This window comes from Petaurus breviceps, unplaced genomic scaffold (genome assembly GCF_028583685.1).
Source record: "Petaurus breviceps papuanus isolate PSGF00001 unplaced genomic scaffold, PetGlider_PUasm1.0 38, whole genome shotgun sequence".
Taxonomy (NCBI): Eukaryota; Metazoa; Chordata; class Mammalia; order Diprotodontia; family Petauridae; genus Petaurus; species Petaurus breviceps.
This window is the reverse complement of record NW_027186304.1, coordinates 48,446,819-48,458,631: the sequence shown is the minus strand read 5'-3', so window position 1 is coordinate 48,458,631 and position 11,813 is coordinate 48,446,819. Positions and strand designations below refer to the sequence as shown.

Below are 11,813 nucleotides of genomic sequence, written 5' to 3'. Positions count from 1 at the left end.
TATCTATCTATCTATCTATCTATCTATCTATCTATCTATCTATCTATCTATCTATCTATCATCTATATCTAATATACCTATCTATGAATATATATACATACATATATATTATGTACTTGTTCCATTTTATATTATCATTATTTGTGTTCATGTCTAATTGCACCTAACAGAATACAATAAAATAGCTCACCTTTATAAAGCAGTTTATAATTTGTGTAATACCTTCCTCATTAAATATTCCGTAAGGTAGATAGTTCAAGAATAGTTACCAACTTTCCAAATAAAGAAACTGAGTCTCAAAGAGACTATGTGACTTGCTCAATCACATCTATTAAGCGTTAGGGCTAGGATACAACCTTAGGTCTTCTGACTTCAAGTCATTGCTTTTCTTATTACTTCAAAATCAGTTATATTTTTTGATTTTTTTATTTCTTCATGGACATGGAAGTCATTTACTAAATGCCTAATGAATTGGATTGATTTTCAGAATAGTCCTGTGAGATAAGCAGAGCAAATATCATCATCCTTATTTTGCAGAGACAGAGGTCCTGAGGTAAAATGCCTTAACAGTTGACATAGCAGACATGTTGGCAGAGCCAGGTCTAGAACCCAGATCTTTTGACTCCTGATACAGGATGAGATATGTGGAAAGGATTTCTGATTTGGAATCATAAAGTTCCGGGTTCTTATCCTTCCTTTGGCAGTTAATCTATCCATTTCAACACACTGCTTTTCCTAACCTATGTGAGCATGGCAGCTGGTGGTGTAGTGGATAGAGCACTGGGCTTGGAGTCAGGTAAACTTGAGTTCAAAATCTCCCTCAGACACTTACTAGCTGTGTGACCTTGAACAAGTCACTGAACCTATATTTGCCTCAGTTATATTAACTGTAAAATGAGGGTAATAATAGTTTCTACATCATAGGGTTGTTATTGATGATCAAATGAGATTATATTTGAAAAAAGTACTTAGTATGTATTGTTCCTGGCCCATAGTAGGTGCCATATAAATGCTTCTTCCCTTCTCCCTTCCCATGAACAAGACATTTCATTCATTGTACTCAGCATTACTTTCATCTTCCATTGGCTAAGGATAGTAACACCCATAGCAATGGTCTCACAGGGTTGTTTTGATAAATCAAGTGAGATTTATTGTGGTGTGCTAGTAAATGTTTAACAACTGACACGTGAACAATGAAGCACTTTTTAAAGCTTAATTTTCATTATTTAAATTTTCTCCATTACTTTTTTTAGTTTTCAAAATTCACTTTTGTAAGACTTTGAATTCCATTTTTTTTCTCCTTTTCCCTCACCAAGATGGCAAATAATCTGATATAAGCTATACATGTACAATCATATCAAACATTTCCACATTAGTCATGCTGTGAAAGAAGAATCAGAACAAAAGGGAAAAAGCCATGAAAAAGAACCCCCCCCCCAAAAAAAATAAAAAAGAGAAAATAGCATATTTTGATCTGCATTCAAACTCCATATTTCTTTCTCTGGATGTGGATAGAATTTTCCATCATAAGTCTTTTGGAATTGTCTTAGATCACTGTATTGCTGAGAAGAACTAAGTCTATCAAAGTTAATCATTGCAGTGTTGCTATTACTGTATACAATGTTCTCCTGGTTCTTCTCACTTCATTCAGCATCAGTTCATGTAAGTATTTCAAGGTTTTTCTGAAGCTCATCATTTCTTATAGCACAACAGCATTCCATTACATTTATATACCACGACTTGTTCAGCCATTCCCCAGTTGATGGGCATCTTCTCAATTTCCAATTCTTAGCCACCACAAAAATAGCTGCTATAAATATTTTTGTGTATGTGGGTTCTTTTCCCTTTTTTATGATCTCTTTGGAATACAGGCCTACTAGTTCTCCATCACTTTCTTAAATCTAAATAATCAATAAAACAATAAATCAAGCCCCTGATTTGTAGCATTTGTTAATTTCTAAGATGCAAATGCTCAAACTGAAAACTTAATGGCTCTGGGAAAGCCATATGAACTGGTTCCAACACATCCCTGAACAAATGTTTGTAAATTTTTCTATAAACTTTAAAGGCTGTACAAATGTTTGCTACTATAATCATCCTCATCCTCATCCTCATCAAAAAGTGCTGCCCCACATGTCATCAGGAAGATTGCTTAACTGCCTTCTTAAGCAGTAATCCTGAGTATGGGAACAGAGAGGAGCCATCAATATCACAAGTGCAGCCAATAAGATCCCCAAATGATGTGATTTTGAGTTTTAACTCTTTTTCTTTCACTAGAATTGGTAAAATAGCCTGCCACCTCTTCTGCCACTCTTTTGTTTCCTGTAAGGCTTTATTTCTCCACTCTCTCTATTTTAATTGTAAAATGGGAGTTTAAATTGCATGTAGCCTTATTTACCACATAATTTAATGGAGGTATATCATTTTGTGCTCTAGTTCAATTCCCATTAAAAGTGTCTTTTCACTTTGGTGCTCTTGTGACCCTATTCTCTCCTGTATTTCTTTGGTTTCTTTATTTTTTATTCCTCTCCTGTCTTCTTCCTTTCTCTTTCCTTCCACTTTCTGATCCACCCACCCCCCAACTGTCTCTCATTGCTTCTGAGTCCTCTTCCTATTTTTCTCTTTGTTCCAGTCTTTGCTTCAGAGGATACTGGGTCATGTGAAGGGGATTAGAGGAGGCAAGAAAGAAAGGGGGACTGGAAGAAAAAAGAATGAAAGAGATATAAAAGGAGGAGTGCCAGTTTAAAGTTTTCAGAACATTTTAGATATTTCATTTTATCCTCTGAGCCATACTGAGAGGGAGGAATTGTAGATTTCATGACTCCTATTTAACATATAAGGAAACTAAGGCTGAGAGGGGATGATTGACTGCCCCATGGTCACACAGCTAGCAAGGAGGTTGGGATGAAAACCCAAGTTCTCTTACTTTAAAATTTAGTACTCTATCTACTTCCTAATGTTGTCTGATCCAACCTATAAAGTTTGAAAGTAAGATAATCGGGAAGGAGAGCTATACAAAGAAAATGCAAAAATAAAAAAGCAATGTATCTTATTCTGGATGTCATGAATCACTACTAAATCCCTATTATGATATTTAAGTCATGAAGTTGATGCCGGTTTCTTGAAGGCTATACCAGTGGAACATAAATCCTATTACAAGCAACCTTGGAAGATTTGGAGTACTGATCCATTGATTGGATGGTATATGTTCAAAACAAGCCTACCTAAGTTCAGAGAAGCTTCTCACCAAATGCTAAGTTAATAGGTGATGAAATTTCTTGACTATAAGAAATTATAAAGTTTTTTTTGTCTAATATATGGAAGATATTGTAAGCCACCCTGACAAAGGAAATAGCCACATAATGAAAACACAGATCTTGGAAGAAAGAAAGGAAGAAACAGAGAAAGTAAAGGTCATATAGAAAATCTTGTTCAACTCCAATGTCATTTCATAAATTGATAAAAGTTCTAGTGGTGTTCTTTACCTATTAGTATAAGGCCAACTTTTGTTTCAAATTTGCCTTCATAAAGGCAAATTTTTATAGAGTTCTTCTTAATGTTTACAACTGTAATTCTATTCATTGATTTTGATTATTTAGAACATATCTCCAGGGACATCTTTAAAAGTCATGCTAAACAATACCTCACAAAACCTTGTTTAGAATTCTTTTCAAGTTAGGGCCACTGTAGACACTATTTGAAATGATGAGTTTCTTCCATAACTCAGCTTTCCCTCTCGGCTTTTTGCCACTTAAATTTTAACTTTTAAGGTGAAAGTAATAGAATCTTAAAACTTTTGGCCAGAATAATGTCTATGAAAGGTACAATGGTATCAAGGGGGAAAATCACTGTTATACTTACTTGTAGCACAATGTTCTTCAATACTGGCAGTGTATACATTTTGTGTGAAAACTGGAGGATTATCATTTACATCCATAACTTTGACTCTAAGCTCGAGTGGTCTTTCTAAATCTTCACCTCGGGAATTCAGAGCACGGCAGTAGATCTAGGTCAAAAGCAATAAAGTGCAATTCTTCATAAGAGAAAATGAAATGAATGAAACACAGCATAGTATTTTGCATGTAGAACATTGACTGAATGAATGTCTCAATAAATGAATGATTGGGTGTGGTAGGACATACCTAGTACCTGCTACTAGAGAGGGTAAGTTTGGTGGATCACTTGAGTTTGGGAGTTCTGAGCTACACTAGGGCCTATTGGATATCTATATTGTCTGGCACTAATCTGGGAAGCATCTAGGGACAGAAGATCACTAGACTCCCTAAAGAGGAGGGAACCAGAACAGATTGGAAACAGAGCAGGTCAAAGCTTCCATGGTGATCAGTGGTGGGCTTGGACCTGTAACTGACTGCTGTACTTCCAACCTGGGAGAGATATAGATACCCAGTCTTTAAAAAGAGAAAAGAATGGATGAATAAATGAAATACTAAGGGGAAAATCATGAAATGGAGTGACAGAGAAGTTACTCACTGGAAGTCTCCAACTGGAAACGGAATGACTCCTTGTTGGAGATGCTGCAAGTTGAATTCCTATTCGGGCATGGTTATACTAGATAACCACTGAAATTCCTTTTAAAACTGAGATTCTGTGATTCTTTGTGTTGTGTAATTTATATATTGGTGAATGACTTGGCTTCTTGCATGCTAGTACAATAAAAAGCCCTCATTGTGTTTCCCTGTATTTTTATGCCTTCCTTTACTGCTGATTAATTATTCAATTTCTGAGTGAAACATCACTCAAGATTGACCTTTAGAAAATGTGTCTGAATTACATTGTGAAAAGGGAATTTTGTTGGGGTGGCCAGGTGGCTCAGCAAGTAAGAGCACCAGCTCTAGTTGTTGGGATGACCTGGAGATCGAATCCCAGGCTCAGACACTCAGCACCCACCCAGAAACACCTGGCCGTGTAACCTTGAGCAAGTTACTTAACCCCGATTGCTTAAAAAAAAAGAAAGAAAAGTGAATTTTGTTTTGTTATATTGGTATTGGGAGATCCCCAGTGAGGAAAGTTTAAACAAATAAACCAAAGTACAGTGATTTGACTTACCAGGAACATTGGGGTTATTTCTCGATCAACCACTGATGTTATATTAATTTCTCCAGTTCTTGGATTAATAGTAAATACTCCAAAAGGTGGTCGGTCAATCCCCACCCCAGAGATACGATATGTAATCTTCTGGTTAGCTTCACAATCTGATCGTATCTGTAAGAAATGAACTATGCTTGTGATTTCTTATAGAACATATATATCACCATAACTTATGACATACTTACTTCTAGGTACTCCATCCTTCTAAAAGTTTCAGGAATTTTACAAAGCTTTACAATTTGAATCTTTTAGAAGGAAGATTAGATGAGACAGGCTGTGGGTGCACAAAATTAGCACTTGGTCTTTGGGACAGAATTGATTCAAATAAATCACTTTGACTAAGGCTCTGTTTCCCACTGAATTTGTTGTTTTGAATTGACCATCTTGCCTAGAGATTTAAGAGAACCTCAGAGGAATGGAAAACTGAGATTCTTTTGGTAGAGAGGCAAAGGTTTTTTTTTTCTTTCTTCATTGAGTTATTTAAATAATTGTCTCAATTTTCTGATTTATTACATATATATATATGTATACAAACATTCAGAGTGTGACAAAAAAAATAAAATAGGATATATCATGTTGTTTACATGCCTGTCTAGCCTTTCACTTGTGATGAAAATGCCAGGAGCAGTTGTGCAAAGGAAAAGAGAACCATGCAACAACTGTCTCAGCATTCCTTGTTTTACTTTGTTTTGAAGTCAAATCATAAGAATGTGTGTTACTACTTTCGTGAACTTGGACAACTTACTTCACCCCCATCCTCCCCAAGCCTCAGTTTTCTCATATGTAAAAGGAAATGATCAGAATAAATAATCTCTAATGTCCTCTCTGGCTCTGGATATTATTTAATGCCTTGCCTCTCCAGACAAAAGCAAACATTATAGATCCGTAATTAAGAAGTGTTAGCCTTATGATCGTTTATACATTTACTGTACCTATCACCCTCTGCTTAATATTTTATCGATTTTAGTAAAGACTGTTGAGACCTTGGGGCAGGAATGATCATGGACAGGCTATGAAGAATGTGATTTCATAAAATGTTACTATTACTGGCCCCCACTTACATAACTTATTGCTATATTATCATAACTAACATTATATAGTGCTTACTATGTACTAGGCACTGTGCATTTTGCTTTACAAAGATTATTTCATTTGATCTTCACAACTGTGGGAAGTAGGTGCTTTTATTATCCTCATTTTATAGATGCAGAAACTGAAGTAGAAAGAGGTTTATTGACTTGCCCAGGGTCATGCAGCTAATAAGTGTTTGATGTTGGATTTGAACTCATATTCCTGATCCCAGGCCCATCACTTTATCCACTGTACAACCTAGCTGCTCTTAGAGCTGAGAGTGCTATCCTAGTTTCTTCTTGTCTGTTCACAAGACATCATTTAATTAATCAAAATTCAGAAAAAAACACTGAAATCAGAGTATAGACAGAAGTAGCGCTGGGGAAACATGTTCATTCTTCACTCTTGAAGACCAATGACATCAGGGGAGTGATATCTTGACTTGCAAGTAAATTGGATTTAAGAGAGGCAGTACAAAGTACAAAGTCATCAGCCTTACTCTCTTCTCCACAGTCATCAGAATCTAGTGGCAAGGCATAAGTCAAGATGGCTAGCAATGGCCTGGATGCTGTGGGACACCCTGGCCTTTTTAAGCTAAGATCTTTCCCAGGTCTCAGTTTGTCTGAGGCAATGCCCATTCAGTGATTAAACGCTAGGTTGTTGTTATTTGCACTAGAAGAGGTCCAATGCCATTGGGCAGGTGATGTAGTAGGTATGTCAACTGAATGATGCCAGTGATAATATTGCATATTTAAGACTCAAAAATCCTTAAAGCTGTGTATGAAAATAATGTCTATAACAGTTGCTATAGTAGTTGCATTTAAGGTGTGCTCGCATCCAAAATCTTGATAGAATTCTTACTGACTACCCTTTCTCCATCTCTCTTAATGGTAGTGCCTTTTCTCCATTATCTTCAGTTTATTCTGTGTACATCTTGTTTGTACATACCTTTTTGCCTGTTGTGTCTTCCATAAGACTGTGGATTCTTTGAGAAGTTACTAATTTTTGCCTTTCTTTGCATCTCCAGTATCTAGCACATGGGGCATTGACTGACCGATTGCTCCTAACTTGTTAAAGATCTCCGCAGTTCTGACAGTGGTGTCAGCCCAAGTTTATCGGGGGTGATAAGTTAAAGTGGGGCAATGGAAAGAATATTGGATTTGGAGCCAATTGACCAGGGCTTGAACCTTGGCTCTTTTATTTACTATCCACATTCTCAGTGGAGCCATTAAAACCTTCTTACTCTTAATTTCTTCATCTGTAAAATGAGGGAATTGAGCTAATTGATGTTTCTAAATCTATGATCCTGTCTATTTCCTACAATTAAATCCAGAAAAAGTTGACAAAAAACTCTTGGAGGATGGATGCTTTGTAAACTACACTATCCATGCTTATCTAAGGATATAGTTATATTTGAATAAAAAGACTTCTGTGAAAATCAAGCTGGTTCTAAGATTTCATGTTTATTGTCCCCTCACGCCACTTTTTAGGCCTTGTCTCTCATTTTTCTTTTACTGAACTCTGTACTTTGTCAACGTTATTCAGTCCCATGACTTCAGCTCTCACCTCCATACAGATGTGTCTCAAGCTACATCTTCAGGGCTTTAGACCTGCATCTTCACCTGTATGTACTCTAAAACTCAGCATGTTCCATTGAAAATATATTGTTTTCAGTCATAAACTCTACTTTGTTACCTCATTGGTTCTAGTCTTGTCACTGCCACTAACTCAGCCTTCCATGCTTGATACCTTGACTCTATCTTTTATACCTCCTTTGCCTTCACATCTCAAAACCAGTTATCAAGCCCTGTTTATTCTGCCTCCATCTCTTTCATCCATCCTCTCTTTCCAATTCCCACTGCCTAGTAATTATTGTCTAGTAAACGGGCTTCATTGCTACCTGCCCAGACAAGTGTGACTGCTTCCTAACAAGTCTTCCTGCCTACACTCTTTACAACACTCCATCTTTCTCAAGGATTCCAGACTGGTCTTCCTTAAACATTGATCTGGTCATGTCAACAGAAATCTTTGGAGGTTCTCTTTTGCCTGCTTAGTGTAGCTCAGACTCATTTGTTTGCCTTTAAAAGTTCTCCACATTCTACTTCCTACCATTTGTACCCTATTTCTACAATTCATTGTCACATATTCTTCTATGCCTCAACTCTGTCTTTGTGGTCTCTCACTTCCGTGCCTTTGCTTACACTTATTTCCTTATGCCCCAAATGTCTTCCCTCGTGTCCTTGAGTTTTTGAATTTCTTTCAAAAGCCTAAATCAAATGTGAAAAAAATGTGGGAAAGTTGGAAAATACATACTTTTAAAACTTTTTAGCTTTTCTAATGATGAAGCTGTAGTTACGTTTTTAGAATTTAAAAGAGGTGAATCAGTAACTAAAAATTTTATTGATCTCTTATATAAAAATGTCCTTGAATCTCCCTCATCTCACCTTGTCAGTCAGCAATATCCCATCCTGTATGACCCCACAGAGCATTTTGTTTATGCTTCCTTAATTTGCAATTATGCATTATGAATATCTGTTTTGTGTCACATGACCATATGAGACTTAAATTTTGTTTCTTCTCCATGTAGTGTAGTGCTGTATATATTATATGGTTCATAAATGCTCATTGAATTAAACTGAATTCTGTGCAAAAAATCCTTTAGAAAAATTCTTTGTTTTGCCTCCTCTGAACTAAGGGTAAAAGGTATTTTTATACATGCCTTGGTCTTTATAGGGTGTGTGAGTGTGTGTGTGTGTGTGTGTGTGTGTGTGTGTGTGTGTTTGTTGAGGTACAGAATGTGGTTTTATTAGCTCCTCATAGTTACTTCAAGGCATCATGGTAGTCAAACTCTCGCTCAGGAACCTAGAAAGAGTTTATGAAGCTGAGATAAAGAAGAGAAATTGAACAGAGCTAGATAGGTCAGCTGTGACCTGAGTCTTTCCTTCCTTCTGCTCTCTTTCTTCATCTAGTCTTCCTTTTCTTCTTCTTTCTCCTCACTTGGATCATTATCATATTTAACATTTTTTCAGGCCTCATAACTATATATTATAGATTGGACTCTAATAAGGATGGTTGATACTTTACATTTTGTTTATGGCTTTATAGAATGAAGGTTCCCACAAATGTGCTCTGTAGAGTTTCCCTAACTGAGGAAGGGTTTGCTTTAGTACGTGATCAACTCATTGGCTTCCTTACTTACTTTGGCAATGGGGTTCCTCTTTGAATTGTCTTCTCCTTCCCTACAGGCAGCAGCAAATTTAATCCATTCTCTCTTTTGTCTTCTGACAGTTTGCCATTTTGCAGTTCCATTTTCACTGTCTAGCTCTTTCACCTTAAGCAAAAAAAGATCCAGTTAAAAAATGTTTATTAAAGAAATTTTGAAAAAAAAATTAAAACTCTGGAAAAAGGAATTTTATTGAATTTAGTGGACAAAGAAAGGTAGTGCCTACTTCTTATATGTTGATAAATGTAATTGAGATGCCATCAACCAAATTATCTTTGGAAAGGTGGTCTAGATTTAATGATCTGATTAGGAGCATACTACAGATGATAGACGTACCAAAGTGTGTTGTACTGCCCCTGGCGTTCAAAAAAAGTTGCCAGGACTTTCTAATAATCCCTTTCCTGCCCTACTTTCCTTTGTATCCTCAGCTCTTACCAGACTTTCCAAGTACCCAAGGCCGAGAGTGGCCAGTGCTCCATAGTACTGAATTCTATGGTGAACAAGTTACATATTTAACCATACACATAGGCATACCTAGAACATGGGCATTGGCGTGCCTAGAACATGGGCATTGGCGTGCCTAGAACATGGGCATCCTGGCTTATGCTTTATTCATCTCTATGTACATGGTCTTATGGAAAATAGCAAGAGATATTTTACTGTGGGAACAGTGCTACTTCAAGACATCCAACTACAATTGGCAGAGAACAAAGGAATAGTAATATATATTAGTAACATATGATATCAATTCATATAAATTACTTAATATTAGAATATGTTTAATAATCTAATAATATTAATTAATAAATATATTAATAATAGTTTAAAATATGTATATCTGTAATTCTACAGATTATCTACTTTGGGACTATTCATCTATACCCTTGTGATAAACTATTTACTTGTTTTTGGAGACTATGTCATCCCCATTGTAGGCTGATAATAGTATCTTTCTGATAGGTATTTAAGAATGTCAGACTGCTTATGTAGAAGTTATAGCAATTTTGATATACACATATATGTTCTTATGTACAGTAGTGACTTATTTATCTAGCATCTTTGAAATGTTCAGGGGTGCATTTTCAAAATAATCAAAGCTAACCCAGCACAAGAGCTAAAATATTCTTAAATGTTTTTTTTTTACAAGAATAGCCCTAAATCCATTATTCTATGATATTTAAAAAGCATCTGGGATGAAAGTCATTGCATACAGTAGGCAGTACATGTACATACATCATATTATCTTTACTTGTTTGAATTATTTGAAGTATCAAGTTCTGGCCCTAAATTCTTTTGATATTATAGCTCAGAACTAAGATGTAGTTTTTCTATCAGTGTTCATTCTCACTCTTTTTCTCTCTTTTTTTTAACATCTTTTTTTAAAAGTATGAACCAAGCACCAAATAAAATGGACATATTTATAGTAGAATAGAAAAAGAGGATTGTACATGAAATGACAGATGGATTTTGTTCTTAAAGTATATAATAGATTCAACTAACAGCTTTCAAAGTTGTTCTGCTTGTCCATGCTTCTTTGTCTTTTCTTCTCTTTTCTGCATTGAAAAAAATCTGCCAATGACTCTCTTTTCTTTTCCTTTTAGAACCACCCTGTCCCTAGCCTTCCTTGCCTCTGCCCACTTCCACGGGGGGATGGGGAAAGAAAAACCAAGCCTTTGTTAGAAATATGCATATACAAGCACACTAAATCCTCATATTGTCTTTATTAAAAAATATGCCTATTTTAATTTTGAGTCCATCACTTTTTCTGTCAAGAGACTCTGTCACTTTTCAATAATATCAGTGTACTTGTCTCTAGCAGTCCTTTCCCTTTCAGTGAGCGTGCTGTTTCCAATCATAACTCTGAGCTTAGAAACTAGATCACTAATCTTAAAATTGTATGATAGGTGAAAGTCAGTAGGCTTTGGGCTCTCCCCCCTTGGTGGATTGACTATGTCGTTCAGAGTGTGGGTTTAATGCTAACTTTATAATCACTCAAAGTATTTGCTTCCTGATTGTGTTCTGTATTATTGAGAGTGATAGCAACCTGACCTGATTGATTAATGGATCATTAGTGTTTATATATATATTATATATATATACATATATATATATAATTGACTTTATTGGAATTATTTTATTATACTTTACCTCTACAATGAATTCACTGGTAACCTCCTCCATGACCTGTAATTGGATACATAGGTTAATACAAACTTGGAAACTGAAAAGGGTATAAAACCATAAATATTGGCAATGTTCAATCAACAGATATTTAATGAATGATTACTATGCTTACACTGTGAGGAATACAAAAATTAAGAGGAATGATTCCTCCTTTTAGGGAGTGTACAAATGATAGGGGAAATAGGACACATACCCCAATAACTATAATACAAGGTGTCATGTGATA

The 11,813-nt window shown here is 35.8% G+C and overlaps 1 protein-coding gene across 1 annotated transcript in view; it reads right to left on the bottom strand.

Moving 5' to 3' along the window:
• DSG4 (desmoglein 4) overlaps window positions 1-11,584 on the bottom strand; it is a 36,785-nt gene extending 25,201 nt beyond the window's left edge. The window contains exons 1-4 of the mRNA XM_069099852.1: window positions 11,552-11,584; window positions 9,380-9,511; window positions 5,068-5,223; window positions 3,862-4,006 (exon numbers count right to left, since the gene is read on the bottom strand). Of these exons, the coding sequence (XP_068955953.1) occupies window positions 3,862-4,006; window positions 5,068-5,223; window positions 9,380-9,511; window positions 11,552-11,584 (466 nt within the window). The remainder of the gene's footprint in view (window positions 1-3,861; window positions 4,007-5,067; window positions 5,224-9,379; window positions 9,512-11,551) is intronic.
• Window positions 11,585-11,813: the final 229 nt, after the last annotated feature.